The sequence below is a fragment of the Colossoma macropomum genome, unplaced genomic scaffold (assembly GCF_904425465.1).
Source record: "Colossoma macropomum unplaced genomic scaffold, Colossoma_macropomum, whole genome shotgun sequence".
Lineage (NCBI taxonomy): Eukaryota > Metazoa > Chordata > Actinopteri > Characiformes > Serrasalmidae > Colossoma > Colossoma macropomum.
Genome location: NW_023494790.1, coordinates 28,700,047 through 28,721,729, shown reverse-complemented (window position 1 = coordinate 28,721,729; position 21,683 = coordinate 28,700,047). Strand labels below are relative to the sequence as shown.

Below are 21,683 nucleotides of genomic sequence, written 5' to 3'. Positions count from 1 at the left end.
GTAGTTTCTCCATATGAGCAACCTCTCCAATATGGAATGGCTTTGTGTAGTAAAGGGCAGAGGTATTTGGTTTGGAGCAGGTTGGCGCGTGGGTGGAGAAGGGTAATTTCAGCAGCTTCGCTTTTCTGCAGGCAGTGCATATGTCAACAAGCCTTGTTTTTTCATGCTCTCACTCTCTCTCTCTCCTTCTCTCTTTTTCCCTCTTTATTCTCTCGTTCTTGTTCTTTTTTTCCCCCTCATGTCTGTGACTGTCAGTGGCAGCCTCACCTTACTGTTGGCTTCCAGGTAGTTGTAGAGGACGTTGACGGAGATGGTGAGGTCGCCGGTGTTAAAGGGGTAGCTCCTGTTCCAGCCTTGAGGGCCGAACTTGCGTCTCTCGGCCACCACGGCGTGGAAGTAGCACAGAGCGAACAGGATGCTTTTGAACTCGTTCTCACGAGCGCACATTTCTAGTGTGTCCTGACAGAAACAAACAGAGAAATTTAGTCAAAAGTGCGGCTTTTAAACCTTCCAATTCCATATTTATGTTAGTAAACAGATGTTTTATTTTGATTTGTATTTGGTGAAAGGTTGCTGTTGTGTGTACTAAAGCTGGGCAAAATGACAATATGTATTGTTATCGTAATCAATTACATCACAATATGTATTCTGAGCATATCGTGAATTTTGTCAGTATGAATAACTCAGGCGGTTTCCATTAAAGTCCCTGCAGTAACTGAATAATAAGTCTGAATATGTAATAAGCCTGGGATATTAAGGGGTTCACTCCTACTATGAGGTCCAAAAAGTAGCCACTGCCAGTGAACCAAGCCATCATTAGGCTGAAAAATCAGAACAAAGCATCAGAGAGATAGCAAAAACATAAGGTGTGGTCAAATCAGCTATTTAGTACATTGTTAAAAAAAGAGTGCACTGGTGAGCTCAGAAACACCAAAAGGCCTGATAGACCATTGTGGTGGATGACAGAAGATTTTTTTCTCTTCACAACAGCTGGTCAGATTAAGAAGACTCTTCAGGAGGTATGCGTATCCGTGTCAACAATAAAGAGGAGAGAAACAGAGTAAATACAGAGGGTTTACCACAAGATGTAAACCATTGGTAAGCCTCAAAAAGAAGAAAGATCAGATTAGAGGTTGCCAAAAAACAACTATAAAACTTTGTGCAGCTCTGGAACAACATCTCATGGACAGATGAGACAAAGATCAACTTGTACCAGAATGATGGGAAGAGAAGAGCATGGAGAAGGACAGGAACTGCTCATGATCCACAGCACCATCTCATCTGTCAAGCATAGTGGTGGTAGTGGGGTAGTGTTGTGGCATGGACATTTATGGCTGCCAATGGAACTGGCTCCCTGGCTTTATTGTTGATGTAACTGCTGACAAATACAGCAAGATGAATTCTAAAGTGCATAGCCAAATTCAGCTAAATGCTTCAAAAGTCACTGGACAGCGCTTCACAATGCAGATGGACCAGATAAGTGGAATGTTCTGCAATGGCTGAGACAATCACTTGACCTCAATCAAATGGGGCTTGCATTTCACTTACTGAAGGCAAAACTGAAGCTAAAATGCCTCAAGAACAAGCAGAAACTGAAGACAGCTGCAGTAAAAGCCTGGCAGAGTATTACCAAGGAAGAAACTCAGCATTTTATAAAGACTTTGGGTTCCAGAACTTAGGCAGTACTTTGTTGCAAGGGTTTACTACAAAGCAACAAAGTATTAAAAATGACAGTTTAACTTATAATAATGTTAGTTTGTCCAGTTAGTTTGTGAAGTATGAAAATGTTTGTAATCCTTACACTGTTCACCCAATGGATATAAATACCCTCAAATTAAAAGTTAAAGTCTGTAACTTGAGCTAATATTCATTATTTAATTTAAACTCCAATATGTCGTGGTAGACAGCTAAAATTAACAACAAATTTGCTGATGTCCAAATATGTTTGGATCTGACTGGAAATGTGATTCACTTGTAACTACTATGTAATTAAATCTGTAATTACATATGAACAGTCTAACAAAGCAACAGCAATACGCTGTGACTTCCAAGGGTCAAAACAAAAGAACAAATGTTGAAAGTGACACCTCCCCTGAATCGTTTCCCACTGTCACACACTCTCTTTCACCACTGGGCTCCCAAGGGGGTCTATAAGCATTACGATAGACAAAAGGATGACTAGATTCCAATAAGTTCCAGGGCTGAGAATCCTTTTTAATTGTCAGCGCTTGTCAGGGCTTTCAACAATCCTCTCTCCCCAGGCTCATTATTTCAGATGACTTAAATGAGGAGGGGGGGTGAGAGTTGAGAAAAATGAAATAAATGGCAACCCGCTCTCAAGGGAAAGTCACTTAAACAGGCATGCCAACAACGCTGGCTTAAACAGTGAAGGATGGATACATTCTGCCAGTTTTATGCTATAGGAGCCTTTCACTGGGTTAGCCTGTCAGAGCCACGGGAGCCGACTTGAGGAGCTGGATAAAGGCGGAGGTGTGGAGCCTCTGATCCAGACACAAGGCGCATTAAGATTCCACACACAGCAGTGCTGGGCTGAATACAGCTTAAAGCACCGCATTCCTCCACTACGGTGCTGCTGAAACCCATAAGAAAAAACAAACCCAAGCGACAGCGCAAGCACAAAGTATTTCAGAAATGCTAATCAAACGTACATATCCGAACAACCTGCCGTCCCTATGATTAAAACACTGCGTCTTGTGGGCACGTTGCTCATCAAGGCATTTTTTATGCGTATGCAAATATAAAGCATTAAAAAAAGGACAGGAATCCAAATTCGGCATCTTTTTTTTAGTTTTGTAGCACAGCATGTCGCTTTCAAACAAATCATTAAAAGAGATAGACATCATCTGTTCGTTGCTAACCGCTAATTTGATTACCACAAAAAGGAAGAAATTGACTTTGGCTGGCTGCTATCATGACTGAAAAGGTCAATATGAAAGCAGCTGTCATTTTCTGGATTATTGCAGCTTACTAGGGCTGGTGAGCTGTTTAGGTCATTTTTTTCCCTCTCTTCCCCTACACCATTGATTTGCTTTCGAGGTGCGTACATGACTGGAATGGAAGCCATTTACCCAAGGAAACCTCCTAGAAAGCTACAACCACCAGTGTGTTGCTATAGCACTTATCAGTGAGATAACCATCAGCTCTGCGAGCACAAAATTAGCCCAGAGCGAGCACAAGGGTAATGGCATAGATTGGGTGTCACTGATAAGACGTGCAGATTTTTAATTATCATTAGCCACTGCAACATCCTAAATGACTCAAGCGACTGTACGTTCTCATATGATAAGCACGACAGCACCAGATGGAGCGACAAAGCCCTTTCGAAAGCAACCAGGTATTTAATCGCGTGCAAGACATGAGCAAAACAAACACTGGAAAGTCCTCTCTGATCAGATTTTGTTCAACTAGGTCTGAAAACTTTGAAACATAACATTATCATTCCATATGTTACTTTCAAAGGTAAGTCGTGTCAGTCATGCCCGTAGGCTGTCCAGACGTACCTGATTGAAGTTGTCCAGGGCTTTGTGCAGGTTCGCGTGCATGCCCAGTGGCGGCTCGTTGGTGATTTTGATGGAGTTTTCCAGGATGCCCTGCGGGATGATGTGACCCTCAGGGCTCGAGGAAGGCTCAGCGCTGATAAAGACGCGGAAGTCCTGGTGGCTCCCATCGCCATGCTGTTCCAGCTTCTTCTCCAGAGTGCCCAACCACTTGGCCACCAGGTGGATGTTCTGGTTTAGATGGAGAGACAGAAGCACATACCATAAATGTATGGAGATGACAGGCAGGTCATATTGTCATCAAAGCCTCTAATGATAATGAATATGAATATATACAGTACAGTGCAAATATCAAAGACCACCCTTCAGAAGAGGTAAGATAAAAGACAATCCACTTGCTTGAGGAAGGGGTAAGTAAAAAAAAGTTTCCAACACTGAAAAGCAAAAAAAATATTAAAAGATGGGAAAATTGGGACTCCTGACAACCATCTAAGACCTGGGCGACCACCAAAACTGTCACGATCAGATAAACAGTACTTAAAGCTTTTATCTTTGAGAGAGAGGAGAAAATCAAGCTCCACTCTTGGTTCAGATCTGCAAAAATCCACAGGTGTTTCTGTCCATCCTTCCACTGTGAGAAGACAACTCAAAGCTATAAGTCTGAAAGGATGTCAAGAAGAATGTGTTCTCAGAACAATGGATTGGTCACCCCAGACTCCAGACTTCAACATCACCAACCAACTTCTAAGACTGCAGATTTCTTTGAAAAACTGAAAACAACCTCCCGAAAGAATGTAATTTGGAATAAAGGCAAAACATGGACACACTAAATACTGGAAAAAGGTTACATTTAGTTGTTGAGGCTTCTGTGAAATTTTTGAATAGATATATGCTTTTATCAGAAACTTGTACTTAATCGCCATTCTGACTGGAAAAGAGCCAAATGAAGGGGTTATGACCTTGTACAGTACTGTACGATAAAGGAATGAGTCTGTTTTTTGACAGTTTTAGAAAACTGAACACTAAATTAAAATGTCTGATAATTTTTTTGTCAAATGTTATATTTAGGGACCTAGAGATGTCTGAGCTTGCGTCTTATGCTTTAGCAAGAGCTCCTTATCTGTTTAGTCCAAAGATGGAAGTATAAAAAGACTACTGCAGCTGTCTAAAGGATAGTGTGCACAGGACGAGGAGAGTCGTGTAGCAGTGTATGCAAAAGCACCAACTAGCAACAAGCTCAAGCTCATTTTACAATCATATAGATGTAATGGAACGCTTTCAAAATCATTTACTGAATCCATCATAGTTGAAATTGGCTCACTAAGTCTTCACAAACTTCTGTTTTTGAGATGACAGGTGAAATTAGTTACAACTTCACTATACTGGTAATTTTAGCTGAGGTGAAAGTAGATGCTTTAAGTAAACATTAGAGTATTTTTTAAATATTTTTGGAAAGATGCCTGAACAAATTTAACCAAAATGCTATAATATGAAAGCAGCTACATCAGAATGCTAAACCCCTTAACCCCCTAACAATCAGGGACCTTCTGGAGGGTCCAGACTTCTATTACACACTCTTATATCTTATTAATAACTCAATCATTGTAGTTACTGAAAAAACAGCCTCAGGATGTGGACACCCACAAAGCTTTACATGTTTTAAACTGCCAGAAACAGTAGGTGGTTCCAAGGTTCAATTACTCACTCTCATAGCTACGTAAGTTACATATTAGTTCCATAGTAGTTTCATTATTCATTGTTCTTTGAATAATTTACAGCAGTTACTGATGAATAAGCTTTAAGATTAATAACTGAATAATGAGCCTGCAGTTTAAGGTTACAAATGAAAAACAAAATGGGTCTTAGGGTGTCCATTACTTATATTGAACTCTTAGGCAAAGTCTCACTGAAACAGCACTACGGTCTTGTGATGAGCAGTACTCGAGATGATAATAAACGTAGATGACTTCTAATGACTTTCCAATGGAATGTTATCATGTTTGATCTGGCACACTTTGATCTGACAAGCAGATGCTTTGTTTACACTCTCTCCTGTCGGGTAGAGGACATGGCCCTCTGAGAATATTCCAAATTAACCATCCAGCACAGCAGCTCACGTAACAACAGAACCTAAAGTACTGGGCAAAGCACCCTCTCTATGTGACAACTCAGCTTAGAAACCAGGAGAGGGGTCTTAGCGGAGACAGGCCGAGCTACAAACTGCATACTGATCTCACAGCACTGATAAAAGCCGGCGCTGCTTTTCTGCAGTCGCAGTGCATAACAATGCACTGAAGGATGAAGGATGAATTACGATGGCCAAAACACAGCTTATTTGCCATATTAGAAAGAACAGATCATTTCAAAAACATCCTAAATGACTCGAGTGACTGTAATTCTAAAGTGATAAGCACAATGAGCCAGATGGAGTTACAAAGCCCTGTCTAAAGCAGCTAGGTATTTAACAGTGTGCAAGACAAACGCAAAATAAGCACTGAAATGTCATATCTGATTGGATTATGTTTGACTGGGATTGGAAACTCTTCCTTGAAACAGGCAAGTACATACAGTACTGTGCAGAAGTCAGAGACCACCCTTCATTTATTTAATTTCCAGTCAAAATGGCCATTATGTACAAGTAATTCAGTCTCAGGGAAAAAAAGTAGAAAACATATTTAGCAGAAAATTATACTTAACAGCTAAATATAATATCAATTTTTAGTATTTAGTTTGTAAACACTTATAAATATAGCTTCCATTTTTTTGCAGGCTTGCTTTCAGTTTCCACACCTCCAAAGTTCAGCCTTAGAAGTTTGTTGCATTTTCTGCTTCTCACATAATCCCAGACACATTCAATGATGTTGAGGTCTGGACTCTGAGATGGTCAGTCCATTATATAGGGAACACCAGCACATTCTTTGCTCGATTTGAAAATGTTCTTCCTTTTCTCCATAACAGCTTCTTGACAGCTGCACATCCTTTCAGATTCATAGGGCTGAGTGGTCTTCTCACAGTTGAAGGATGGACAGAAACACCTGTGGATTTTTTCAGATCTGAAGCAAGAGAGGAGTCTGTTTTTCTCTTCTCTCTTAAAGGTTAATGCCTTAAGTACTGTTTATCAAATGGTGACAGTGTTGGTAATCTACCAGGTCTTGCATGTTTGTTGTTAGGAGTCACATTTTCTCTACATCTTTTAACAATTTTTTAACTCCAGTTTTAGAAACTCCTGTTTTTTTCACTTATTTTCTTTTGACTTTCCCTTTCCTAATTCAAGGCTACTATCTTATCTGTCCGGTCTCTTGAGAAATATCTCCTGAACAATGAATAACTTCTACTTAATGATCGTTTAGATTGGAAATGAAATAAATGAAGGGTGTCTGCCTTTCATACAGTACTGTAGCTGCATCATTCCATCTCATCACTGTCCAAAGAAGACGTATTTCCATTTTTGTCTATGTATCTCAAAAATAGTAACTTTACAGGAGAAGGCAAAAATGTGCTTAATGTTTAATGCAAGATAAAGATGTTTTATTTCAAGTGATTTTGGAGCATTTGTATTGGTCCATTCATCAAGAAATTGTCACACAATGTAAAGGACAGTGTTCAAATGATGTAAAATAAAAATCGACAAAAAATTTTCTTAGGCAGTGACAATATGTTTTTATATGTATATAATTATTTTTATCCTCCCAATGTATCTCCAAAATGTATCTCCAAAATGTTCTTAACTTCAATGTACGTTTATGCAACAAATATCAATTTCAAATAATTTTGAACCATTTCTGTTGGTTCATTCATCATGAAATGTTGGCACAAAGTAAAAGTAGCAGGCTGAGCTGTGATTTGCATATTTATCTCACAGCAGTTATAAAAGCCTGCACAGCTCTCCTGCAGTCACTGCATATAACAAGGCTAAATTACAATGGCCAAAACACAGGTTATTTGAGGTTTCCATACTGGCAAGGAAAGATAATATTCTCAAAAAAATAAAACAGCACTTAAACACAGTTCCCTTTGAATTTCAATGGACGATAGTAGGGGAGCCGCATTATTGCCCACAAAGCAAGTGAGAAGGGGTCCGCCCGAGTAAAGAGCGCAAAACAAAACAGAGCAGTGTCTTAACTTCCAGCTCGTCAGCGCAAATTAAAGCATTCTTCCTCGAGGGCAGAGAGCGACGGAGAGCCGTCGCTGAGTGCAAATGAATTCCTCATGAAAGAAAAGGCCCTGTTCTCAGTGGAAAGGAGAGAAACAGTTATCCGGCGCTGTCTGAGAAGAGGTGTTTTGATTGCTGTTAACACCACACACTCGCTGTTGTTGCAGGTTAACGAGAGTTTTGCCGGCGTGTCCTTTTTTATGCCTTCCCCTGGCTAAAACAAGTTGGCTTATCAAGCGCTCGCGCAGCAGGGACACTGCAGCTGTGGCGTGTGCGCTCGCGGGAGAGGAGATGCACCGGAGTTTGCAATCAACAGCTCCAGAGCTGCATGAAGTGATTATACAATTACTGTATCTGATTCATTAGGCATAACCTGTTAAAGACATAATTAAATAATCAGACACACAAAAAAAGCCCTGACATGACAGGACTTGAGCACCTAAGACATTAAGACAGGATGACAGCTTCTAGTACACTCGCCAAAATAAAGATTCCTAAATGGTTTTTGGCTTGAAGATGTGGCCCTAGGAAAAAAAACAGTCCCAGGGAACATACTGTAAAATGTTTGCATGATGTGAAACTTCAGTTTTATTTTAAACACCTATCAAAGTTTGAATAAAAAACAACATAAATTATGATAAAATTGAACTATATTTACTAAGCAGACCTTTCTGAGAACTGTCTGGGCATGGCCTAATATTGTAATGAGCACACTTGATTGACATACATGATGTTACACAACTGCACAGGTGGGACTGAATGGGTGAAACAAGCACTACATACGATGGTGGTTTAGCATTATGTGAATTTCTGCATAAGTTTGATCTAAAATTAGAACCGATCTCATACCAAAATCATAACAACAGATAAAGAAAACCCAATAAAACAAGTAACACAAACAGTTTTATAGTTTTTCATTCATTTTTTGAACAAAGCGATCGATTTTGGTTGGTATAAGAATGTAAACCTATACAATTTTCAGTTTGCTATAGTCATAAGTTGAATCAATTGGATGTCAATTAGGTGTGAGAGTGGCTGACCCTACTCTATTTAAAAAACATCAACCTGAGTCTGGTCTTTATTACACACATTTGTTAGCCATGTCTCAGTCAAATGAGATTTCTAAGGATTTCAGAAAATGCTTATTAGGCTGTAAGAGGTTCCAAAACAGTTTCTAAAGAGTCCAAAAGAGTCTGATCCACTGTCAGACAGTGTACGAGTAGAGAAAATTTAACACGATTGCTACCCTTCTCAGGAGTGGTCATCCAAAAAAATGACTTCAAGATAATATTCTAGAAGATCACAAACAACCCCAGGGTAACATCTAAGGATCTGCAGGCTTCTCTTGAACTGGCTAACATCAGTGATTACAACAGAGTCCATCATCAGGCAAACACCTAACAAGATTAATATGTATGAAATGATGAAAAGCCACTACTCTTCAGGAAGAACAGTTCTGCCTGTTTAAAGTTTACTCAAGACCACCTGGATGAGCCTAAAGATGTTATGTGGACGGATAAGGAAAAACCAGAACTGACTTAAACGAGAACTGTGTTTGGCAAAAACCAAACACTGCATTCCAGCACAAGAACCTTATACCAACTATGAAACACAGTGGTGGCAGTATCATAGTTTGGGGCATTTTTGATGCTATTGGACCAGGACAGCTTGCCATCATTTGATAGAGTTATGAATTCTAGTTTGTATTCAGAAATTCTACAGCAGAATACTTGGGTATCTATTCATAAACTGAACCTTACAAAAAGACAATGACCCCAAAAACACCAGTAAGTCTACAAAGAATGGTTGAAACAGAAGAAATTTACCATTTTGGAATGGCTGAGTCCTGACCTTAGTCTAGACCTTAATCTTCTAGTGGAAAACCTAAGGTGCAGCATTTATGCAAGAAAGCCCACCAATATGTCTTTCTGCAGGATGGAGGTTCACATACTTTTGCTACCCAATACACTTGTTTTGGATCATTTTGCTCAATTCATGAATGAAAAACTATAATAATGTTTGTTTAATGTGTTTTATTGGGTTCTATTCATCTACTGTGTGTTATGATTTAAACGCAGATCTGATCATTTTATGTCACATTTATGTAGAAATTCAAAGAAACTAAAGGGTCCACAAACGTACCAGCACCACTGTATCTTCGATGTTGGAAAAAAATCTTGCATCTTCAAAAACAGTAATTTTATGGGAGAAGGAAAAAACATTCTTAATGTCAACATAGCATTTTGGACCTTTTCTGTTGGTCTGTTTGTCATGAAATTTTCACACAGTGTAAACAGCAGCTCGCATTTACAAATTTGGAAAAAAAAAATGGAGATATAACATTTTGTTACGACTGCATGACGATACGCAAGTCCTATTCTATGCAGGTCCTCATCAATATAAACACTGTCTAAATTTTAAGTAGTGATATCGTAAAGAAAGGTCATTTTCACTTTACTGCTAGACGTTCATCTGAGAAATGCAAAGACATGGAATACTAGCGTAACTGGTTGGACAAAGAAATGGCAAACAGGCAGCCTAGTTGCTAGTTTGGTTATGCTTGCTGGGATAGCTTTCACTGGCTAAGTTGCACAGACTTGATGGAAGCAGTTTTGTTAAAGCTGCATGGGTGGGACAAGCGGCATCAGTTTTGTGAATGGGGAGGGTGATGCTTTTGCAAGCTTTCCCAAGACTGGCTCTTTCTGCCACTTAATGTGCTCTTCATGCTTCACATTAATCATGTGATTTCTCGATGCTGTTGTTGTATTTATTTAATATGTAAAGAATGTGATCTAACAAAGTTAGAGTTTTCAGATCTTTTAAAGTTTGTGTTATAAACCACCTTTTTGAACAAGAAAACATATGAACAGAAAAGTCACACATCCGTCATGCTTTATAATTACTCTGGTTAAAGAAATCAATAATAAGCTCTTACCAATCCAAATTACACTCTGAATGCGCTCTCACATTCACTCAGGACAAAGCATAGTGTATCCAACATTAAAGCAAGTCCCCTACATCTTTTATACAGTGATACAAAACAATGTAGCACACAGAAAGCTCTGATTCTACATGTTTACATTGTGGCAACATGCTGCTCTGGTGGCTTTAAATGAGTTAAAGGGCCCAAATTCTCAGAGTGGATCGCTGGGAAGATGCTTGGTTTGATAGGGTTAAGAACCATTCAATGAAAAGTTCTTTAGAGAACCAAAAGTGCTTCTTTAATGGTATCGCTCCAAAGCATGCTTGCTGGCACTTTTATAACAGCACATCAGATTAGTCATATCTGACTATGCTGATGTAGGACTTTATCATTGACTTTTATTGATGCTCCTGGCATCGAAGCACCAGGATGTGACCATGATCAGCAGGCGACAGGCAGCAGGAATAGCCTCAAAGAGTGAAGTGAAGCACACAGCATATTTCTTTCCCCCCTGAAAAAGTCATTAAAAGTTGAACGCTGCCGTGGCAGGCACTTCTCCAATAATAGCTCCCGTCCTGAGCTATCTCACCTTGTTCCTCTTGATGCTCTCCTATTCACTGCTCATTGGAGGCCTTTAAGAGTACATTTCGAGACAAGAGGCGAGGAGGGGTGGTTGGTCGGGGGTGGCCAGTTTAGGCCACTTGATTCCCAGGACTGTGGATTTTCTCTTCCAATCTCAGCAATTGATTGCCTCTCCACAGCAAGTGGATTTCTGCATTTCTTGTCTGCCGGAGCCCTGTGTGCTGCAATATAATTAACCTTCACTGGAGGGGAACTTTCCATTGACCCGGAGAGCTTCCCGGCAAAAGCCTGAATTCGTAAGTGGGGCTAAAAGAGAGAAGAGGCCAAGGGCCGGCCAGCGGCTGGGATGGATGGACAGACAAATGGTCGGAAGTATAGATGGAGGAGGAGGGGGGGAGGGGAGGCGCAAGGGGAGGAGGAGAGCCTCTCTCTCTCTTTCTCTCTCTCTGAAAGCATCGATCCGGATTCGTATGCAAAGGTAATTAAAGAACTGCTTGTCTCCGCGCCCCCCCGAGGCACAAGGTATGCTTTAGAGCGGCCTGAGGATTTAAAGAAAGAACGCTCTAGTTCTGCCTGCTGCTGCCATTTCTAGCTGCCAATAAAAGACATTAGGATTCTGTACGGGTGCCTCTTTAGAAAGTAAAATGCACTCCTGGTGTGCGGAGATAGGGCAGTGTGATCCATGCGTACGGGTACATTTTCTTTTTTGAGGTGTAACCACAAAATTTGTCAAACCCCAGTAAAATACCTGGAGTCAGAGCTGTGCTCCGTAAACATATTGATCCACTGACTATTTAAGAAAATGCATTTGGGCCACATGCATTTTCCATAGCAGGTCCATAATGCTCATAATAAGCAGCTGTGGCTGGAGCAGAGTGCGTTTTCGCACTGACATTTGGATGGAGTGGAAGCAATCTAATGGACTCATTAGTGGAGTGCATCTCTCTCCCTGGGGTGGGCCATCACCCTGGCTAGGAGTAAGGACACATCCCCCCCTCCCAAAGGGGGGCCCACCAGGCCATTAATCACCAGAGAGGAAGCCTGGGCCACTGGGACACATGCTAGCCAAATTGAATTCCCACACAAGTGCTGCATGCAGAGGCTGCATTCATCAGCTAAATGTAGGTTAACTGTTATTATCTAAACCCCTGGTCAAACGAACACCTGAAAGCAAGAAGAGTGGCCCTGGATGATTTAGGTGTGAAGTAAGCGGTGTGGACAGAAGCATGCTCCTGCAAGTGGTTAAACTTACCTGTAATATGACCCAGTGGCCTTCACGGGCAGCTAAGTCCAGAGTCTGCTCAGCTACAACCTCCTGCCCCTGGCCCAGAGACACATTGTGGAAGTTTCGGTTGTCGAACGTGTAGCCCAGCTTCCGTCCTGCAAGACATAGCATCATCGGTAGACAGACCCATATTTACTCAGTGAACCATTTGATACAGTCAGCTCCAAAATTACTGGCACTCTGGGTAAGAAATGTTTTAGCTTTGAAGTAAATTTAATGAAAGAAAACAAAGCCCCTTTTTCAAAAAATGTATGACACGTAGCATAATTATCTGCACCCCTAGCATGGGCACCTCTATGCCAAGTAGTATTGCTAGCAGTCACAAGATGTATCTCCTATATGTTTAAAGAACATAAACAAAACAGGTTGTGTAGATCCATGAATACACATCAGCTAGTAGAGCCAACAGTCCAAACTAAACATGGTGAAGTGGCTGTATACAACCGGAACAAAGTCCCAGAAGATCTTAGATGTGCCCCAAATGTAGTGATTTTTAAATCCAGGTTAAAAACATTTTTCTTTTCATGTATGTATATTCAGCGCTATATTCTTACTGCACTTTAGTTTTAGCACTGCATCTCGTATCTGTATTTATTTTTATTAAGCTTATTCTAATTTTAACAACACCTAAGCACCTTATCTAAGTTCCCTTTCATGTTTTTATTTTGCTTTTATGTTTGTAAAGCACTTTGAATTACTCTTGTATATGAAAAGTGCTGTGTAAATAAACATTGCATTGCATTTAGCATTTTTAGTACTCAGTACAGAATCTGAGATCAATGTAATGTAATAGCAATGAGTTTTCTACATTAATGAATGATAAGATTGGATAATACAGAAAAAAAGTATCTCCTCTCCTCTTCAGCTCACCCCACAGGTTTCCAACAAGGTCAAGGTCAGGGGACTGGGAGGCCATGTCAAAGCTTGATTCTGTGATCTCAGAGCCATTTTTGTGTGAATTTGGACATATGTTTTGGATCACTGTCCTGGTAGAATGTCCAACCATGACCTGGCTTTTTCTTTTTGGCAGAGTCAGCCTGATTTTCAGTTAAAATCTTCTAGTACTTCATGCAGTCCATCGTGGCATGTAACCTAACAAGCTTTTCCGGGCTTCAAAACATTACAGATCCCCCACCAAACCCACCTTTTTACGCCAAACCCATCTTGAGCGTTTGTTGCGAAAAAGCTTTAAAATGCATCTGCCCATACATCCTGGATCCTGGCTCTGGTAAAAGTTCTAGTTGTGCTGGCACACCGTTTGAACACTTTGTTTGCATCTAATTGCAGTTTTGTAGTCCCTAAAGTTCTATCATATGCTGCATATCTCCAAACATGACCCTTGGAAAAACTTTTGTCTCTCTAATCATCCTCCTCACAGTGCATGAAGGAAAATGCACATGTGCATTTTCAGATACAATCATAATCGGTTAAGGCTAATTTAAATACCAAGTGGGCTAAATTAACGAATGTTTCCTAGCTATGCTAAAGTTTTCATGTCATATTTACAGGAACTTGTTAAACTGTCATCAGGTTCAAGTAAGTTCTGGAATCCAGAAACTGTTTCTATTCAGAATTTTAACTACATTTTGTTTACTTTTATAAAAACATACTTAATACATTCATTTTTGACCAGATTCCTCTTCATCATAAGCATACAACAAGGTTATCAAACTGCCTGAGTGCACATACTTGCACATACCACTGGTTCACGCATGTCCAAAGGAACATACTCAATATAATCACATTTGCTCGTTAGCTAGATTCCCTTTCTGTGCAGTCTCCTTCTCAGAGAGCATTTCTTTTCAGCACAGCCTTTACCAATTGATTACTGTGTGCTTTTGCTATGATTTGATTAGTCACACTCACACACACAGGCATGCCTAATCGATCTCCACACCCCTCCAGAAGCCTTATGAGACCCACTCTTTCAAAATCACATGATGCATGGACAGCCAGCGTCAGCGTAGTGATTTAAAAAGTCTGTCTTTGAAACAAAAGCTGGACTGTTTGTTTTTATTTCAATGTCAAGTCTGGAAAATAAAGGAAACTTTTCTGGAAACAAATGCACTTCACAGCTACTGTACTGTACCATGCTTCTCCACGTCCTTCAGTGGGTCAACTCCAGGAGAGAGGATGAAGAACATGGGAGTCGCAGCTCCAGACTCTTCAAAGGAGATGGCAAAGTCCACTGAGCGGCCCATCACGTACTTACTGCCCAGCTTTTCTTCCACAAAGTCCCTGTCCAGAGAAATGTACTTCCTTATACTACATTTGTTAATGAAAATGTATGCAGTGCCCCGCACAAATATTGGCACCCCTGATAAATATGACCGAATGAGCTGTAAATAACATTATTGCTTATTCTTTTCATCTTTCATTCAACATACTAACAAAAATCTAACCTTTGTTTGAAATACAGTGACAGAAATAAAAAACTTAAATCTTAGCATGACATAAATATTTTTCTCAAATCTGTGCCACAAATGTTCGCACCCCTAGAAATTCTTATGAGTGAAATCAAACTGGTGTATTCTCATTCATATTTTATGTTTTGAAGTTCACCTGAGCGATATGTAACATGTGACTTTCTATTTCACTGGGGAATAAATATGAGGTGGCACACAGGCCAAATTCCCTCAGTCATCCATCACCATGAGAAAAAATACAAAATGAGCTGAGCTGCACAAACCAGGAAATGGCTACAAGAAAGGAGCCAAACAGTTGAAAATACCCACTTTCACTATTAGGTCAATAATTAACAAGCTTAAAGCAACTGGAGATGTTAAGAATCTGCTGGAAAGAGGACATATGTCTGTATTGACCCCACACAAAGTGAAGAGGATGGTTTGAGCGGCCAAAGAATCTCCAGAGATCACAGCTGGGGAATAACGTACATTAGTTAGGTCTTGGAGTCAGAACATCTCCCAAACTACAATCATACACTACACGTTGTTTGAGAGGGTTGCCTGAAGAAAGCATGTTTTATGGTCAAAATATCAAAATAGAGCTTTTTGGCAAAAAGCACCAGAGGTAGGTTTGGTGTGAGCACAAAGATATGCCACGCAGAAAAGTACCTCATCCCCACTGTTAAGTATGGTGGTGGATCTATGGTGTTGTAGGGCTGTTCGGAATCTAAAGGATCTGAAGGGATGCTGTGTGGAGGAATGGTCTCAGATCTTTTGTCTTGTGTTCTCCAGTCTTATTAAGCATTTTAGGAGAAGACTCAGAGCTGTTATCTTTGCAAAGAAAGGGTGGATAAAACATTAAATGAAAGGGTGCCACACACAGATTTGAGAAAAACAGTCATTTCATGATAAGATTTTGTTTTTTCTTCCTATCACTGTACTTCAAACAAAGGTTAGATTTTTGTTAATACTTTGAATGAAAGATCAACATGATAAAGAATGTTTTTTACTGTCTGATATCTCATGTTTACCGGGAGTGCCAGTACTTGTGAAGGTCACTGCAGTTGTGATTGAAAAGCTCTAACAGCTGTGTATGACACTCATAAAACATAATGAAAATCTTTATGAACATCTGTGATGCAATATATTTGCCTATGCTGTCAGCTGTAAGCCAGCATATTTAACACATATGCTAAACATACATATAACATAACTCACAGGACAAGTCTTATCACATTAGCATGGATATTATCATGCTAAAGGGCATGATTCTATAAATACAAAACTCAAAACTGGTCAAACTGTGAACTGGGTTGGGACTTAGAACTACTGTATAGGGATGCAGCTAGTAAATATTTTCATTTTTGCATATTCAGTCAAATATTATCTTGAATATTCAAATATAAACGAGAAACGGGATTGGAAACTAAAACATAGCACTAGACGTAGTGAAAAAACATCACTGATAAATAATTATTTTCATAGCAAATAACTGCTATTTATAGAAAATCCTAAGGGATCCTGCCCAATCTGGCAACCCTGACCAGGTTGCTTTCTATGTGCTAGTGATGAGTGGTGCAGGACAGCAGGAGAAACAGTGTTCTGTAACCACATTTTTAGCTTAAAAAACACCTTATACTTGAGCATGTGCTATACTCATCTGTGCTGATCTTACTACCCAGCGAAATACTGAACTTGCTAGCATGTACACTGTCATTCAATCTTGGAAATAAATATAGTGGAGAGTATGCCAGGTAGTAATCCAGAGAAGTAGGAAAAGCATTTGGACTGTGGCAAATGATTAAAACTGACATTATCACCTCAAATAGAACTCTAATACAGACTCTCAACAGCCCGACCTCTAACAACTGCTGAGATATCACCGCGGCTTTGACAGGAAAGGACCAACAGACTGACAGGAAAATATGGCTGACCATAAACTGCTGTTTTTGTGTGATGTGCAGCCAGTTTATCTTGCTCTCTTTTGAGGTACTGCTGTGCACTACTAGTGTCTTGCTAGCATTTTGCTCCTTAAACAAATCATTGTCTCCTGTCAGACTGATAAAAACAGATGCACAAAAGCACATGCTTTCATAAACAAAGGAAAAGAAGCAGTTATTTGAATAGTTACCAAATTTTTCAAATTTAATCGAGAATTTGTTGCAGCTCTACAACTGTATAGTGTTTTACATATGGACTAGATAGTAAGAGTGGGCAATATGTCAAACATCGCATCATGATGTTTAAAGACATTTGCATGATGCGATATGTATTAGAATATTTGGTTTTGAGGTTAGAATGGAAACAAAGGTTTAGAAGGCTATGAAAAACTATTAGAACAAAGCCATTTATAATTAAGCGTTTGAAAAAAACGTTTATTTAAGAGGGAATGGGAAAAATCAAACAAATTAATTAATGGCAATTAATTAAATAAGATGATGTCATAATAGGGTAGGCACCCAATCAGCTACTTGTTACTGGGCAGTTTAAACCGCTCTCATACTGACCACTACCACGTCAGTATCACTGCAGTGCTGAGAATGATCCACCACTCAAATTATATATCTGTAGTGGTCCTGTGGGGGTCCTGACCAGGTTAAAAGGGGGGCTAACAAACAAACTACAAAGTGCTCCTATATAGTAAGACGACCTGATAAAATGGACAATGAGTGTAGATACAAGAAGGCGGACTTGATGAAGTCGCTGGTATATTAGTTGTTGTTGTTTACAGGCTCTCTATAATTGGTCTACATTTTTCTTTTTTATGCTACATGAAGTTACTCAGCACTGGAGACAAACTGATGATACCCATGATACACTCATAAAAGAGCACCGTGGCACAATTTATTATAATAATGGTTTTACTGCCCACCCTTATTGGGGTAGTGTTAAAATATTCATAGTGGCTGAACAAGATGTGAAGATAATGATCTGTTTAAAGGAGAATTTCATTGTTTTTTGTAAAACATCTGCATAATTATATGGTTGAGATGTAAATAAAGTCATTTGGAGCAGTTTGATATAAAATACTCCATTGCAGAGAAACTTGCTGAGTCAGATGTGCATTGTAAGATCAAAGAGTACCCAAAGAAACTTGTTTTTTCAGAGGCATCACCGTTTTACTATTATCAACATTACGCATAAAACTCAGACGACACATTTTCTCTACAACAAACCATTTTATCAGACTACTGAATGACTTTGTTTGCATCTCCATGACTAAATTATGTAGTAATTTGGAAACATCAGTGAAATTCCTCTGTAATAATTTTTACTTCATTGTCATCAGCAGTATGTCTGACCTGACGGCATAGGTCATTCTGTCTGGTCGTAGAGCTCGCATCATGCATAGCCTCTGCAGGGATGTCTTGTTCTTCCACTCCTGAGGGAACTTCTCTTTCTCTGGACACTCAGACTCCACAAACTTCTTCCAGCGTTTTGCTGAGCCCTCGATATCTCGGTCCAGGTTGCGGAACTCGTCCATGGTACAAAGTGCCTGAAATAAAAAAGTAATGCATAATGAGCAATGAATCTTTACACAGTGATTCTTGTGTATGTATATACGTATGTAGAAAACACTGCCCATCAAGGTGTTTAGGGAAACCTTGCCTTCTTTTGAAATTTTATAAGTGGTATTTCATTTTGCTGTTACTTTACAACTGGTAAGAAAGAACAGTTCATGTAAAACACTTTTTCAAGTTCACCAAAATGTCTTCTCCTGCACAGTCATATGCTAGTCAAACTGTTTTGTTCATTTTCGAAGTATATATAAATATATACAAATATTTAACTTTTGCACAGTCCAAATTTGATGTTTTTTTCCCAGTATGTTAATTTCAGCAAATAAACAGTAATTGTGCATTAAAAAGTGCAGAGGTGTGTTCTCTGTAGAGGTTGTGTTAACTTATTTGCACTTATAAAATAATCTACATCTACATTTTTGCATATGACTGTATGTGTAAAATATTGCCGCATATGTAAATGTTTATATATGTGATTAGGGCTGAGTACCCAAAAGCACAGAGCTAAACATCTCAATACCGCAGAGGACCAAAAAGTCTGAAGAGAAAACAGTGCCTATTTTTGATACTTTAGATGCTGTGCATTACATCATAAAGGAGTATTAAAATTAGTTTAAAAAGAAGAAATAGGGGGAAAAAAGTCTTGCCATCTCAGTCTGACTGGTCTGTGGATGCACAGAGAGTAAAGAGACAGCTATTATAGCTATAACGCACAGAGATCTACTTTTGGTGGTACTTCATAAAAGTAAGTTAACATTAGATAAAATGTTATTCCTTGTGCAGCAAATGCTTTAAACAAGTAGCTGCAAAGTCAAGTAATACATACAATCTGATAAAATATCATCATTTTCAGTGAGGACAGCAGGTTAAAGGTAAATATGTGTCTGTGTCTGTCAGTGTAGCGAACATATTTAGATCCGGCTAGCACCAGAACGAGCATTTATTAGCTTACTATTATGAATATATTATTATTATTATGAACTATACACAGTAGATCATTTAGTGGTTAACTGGATTCTTCATTCAAGTTATCATCAAATCACTGATAATGATTAACACTGAATCTCACCACAGGAGATCTGAGATAACACAAGAGACGGGACTGTATTATTATTGATAATAATTAATGATTCTTTCTTACATGTCTGTTTTGTTACAATTGCAAGAAAAGGTATCGGAGAAAGTATCATTTTGGTATCAGTATTAAATTTAAGGTATTAAGGTAACTTTACCCAGCCCAGCCTAATGAACCAGATTAATCTTAATAAAGGTGTTACACACTGAGAGAGAAAACAAGTTCATTTGTAAACAATTTGAAAAGCCAGATGTCTCCAAACTTTTGACGGCCCGCTAGTCTAGCTCATTTTTTTTACGTGAGAGGTACAAAGATTTGTAAACCTGCACTAACTTTAAAATGAATAATGCATTAGGGGCTCATTTAGTGCGTTATATATTGTGTGCTTTAGTGTGGGGTAATTGCTGAATGAGCCATGCTGGAGTTTGTCAAAAGACGGCCGGAGACAAAAGAAGACCTGGAGAGAGAAAAGGTTCACAACCGCTATTGGTGTGAGTGTCAGGGTGTTAATCTAATCTAACTGCAAAGCAAATTGTCTTTATGCCGCTTAAATTGCTGAGCAAACATTAAAGAGTTCCTTCATAACGGAGAGGCGCAAAGTGCTGAGGCAGCGAAACGAAGGCTTTCTTATTGCATAGTTATATTTATCCGAGAGCGACGCTGTGACATATGCCGGTCCGTGCGCATTCAGAGCAGCCGGCCCGACCTGAAGGTGCTGAAACCGGCAGGATGTCGGTGACTCATAATCCTCAAAAAGCCTTGCTTATGGAAAATGGGATGTCTCTATACTGCAGCTCAGTACCGCAGACTTTCTCTCTCTCCAAAACGAACCCAGGCTCTTCCCTGAGTTTACAGTTGCTGTGCCTGCTTTTAGCTCCATGACATCTAACTGCCTCCCAGTCTCATAACTTCACATAGAAAACAGAGGAATTCAGAGAGCTTAGTAATGATGGAGCTTTGATCAACCAAAACACAGTATTTCTAGTCTTAAAATGTTCAATTATGCATGATGAAGCTGAGGTACCTTCATAATAATATGTGAATAATATGTGAATGTAAAAGTTATTACATTTTTTTACATTAACCCTAAGTCTACAGTTATTACTGTCAATTTGATCCACTACTTGTAGTCATATGCAAAGGTTTAGGTGCCCTTGGTCAAATGACATGTTCTGTTGATTTTTTAAGTGAAAATAAGTGAAACCATTTATTACAGAGAACAAATTTTGCACATTTTGGTGTACTATTACTATTTATTTGCGGAATTTAACATATTGGAAAAAAAAACCAAAAAAAAAACCAAAATGTAGCCTGAGCAAAATTACACATTTTATATGTATATTTTCTTTTTTCCAATAGGTTAAACTCAACAAATAAAAAGAAATTTGCAGAAAACATTTCTATATTTAAGTTTGTTCCCTGTAGAGGACGTGTCTACAGTTATTACTGTCACTTTGTTCTACTACTTGCAGTCGTATGCAAAAGTTTAGGTGCTCCTGGACTTATTTCAAACAAAACGTGTAATATGGTAAGAGAATAGTTATGTAAAAAATGAATTATGACTGGTTTTGTTACATAAAACCACATAAACATCATAACTGGACCTCAGGGGAACACTACAAAACAGAAAAAAGTAGAGTATGGGTCGTCAAAACAACAAAATTGCATTTTAAGTTAGTGAGCTTAGTCTGATTGCAGTGAGTGTTGTCTTTTATTCCAGCCACACGCTGCGCTCCACTTGTCACAAGCATCATGCTGCCGTGAGTGCCATAAACTGTGCAGTTTCAAGCTAAAAGCACATAGAGAATTGAAATGAGGAGTCACTAGTAGAAAACAAACACATAAAAAGAAGTGCTGGACAATACCTAACCCTATCCAAGATTGTCATACTTTTACCCGATCAGCTAATCTGAGGGAGCTGGTGCCACGCTAAACCCTCCCCAAGACACATCACTGCCAAACATGTCTATTTTTTGTACCTGAACCAAAAAGCATAATGAACCCATCTGCCTTTGCGCTGGTCAGTGAAGCAAGTGGAGGCAGTAACAACTAAAAAAGTCTGATCTGAGAATAACTTCAAAACTGAATTATCTTGATTTTAAGGGTTCTGTTTTAAATATTAACATGCTTTGAAAGCTTTGGGGATACACTTGCCATTAAGGTTTAGCTCATTGCTGAACAGATCTGACAAGTGAGTAAACTAAGTGTCATCCTTAGGGAC

At 39.2% G+C, this 21,683-nt stretch overlaps 1 protein-coding gene across 1 annotated transcript in view; it reads right to left on the bottom strand.

Moving 5' to 3' along the window:
* dnah9 (dynein, axonemal, heavy chain 9) overlaps positions 1 to 21,683 on the bottom strand; it is a 156,656-nt gene that overhangs the window by 24,572 nt on the left and 110,401 nt on the right. Inside the window, exons 61-65 of the mRNA XM_036572951.1 lie at positions 18,169 to 18,362; positions 14,551 to 14,699; positions 12,429 to 12,556; positions 3,522 to 3,749; positions 268 to 459 (exon numbers count right to left, since the gene is read on the bottom strand). Coding sequence (XP_036428844.1) covers positions 268 to 459; positions 3,522 to 3,749; positions 12,429 to 12,556; positions 14,551 to 14,699; positions 18,169 to 18,362 — 891 coding nt within the window. The remainder of the gene's footprint in view (positions 1 to 267; positions 460 to 3,521; positions 3,750 to 12,428; positions 12,557 to 14,550; positions 14,700 to 18,168; positions 18,363 to 21,683) is intronic.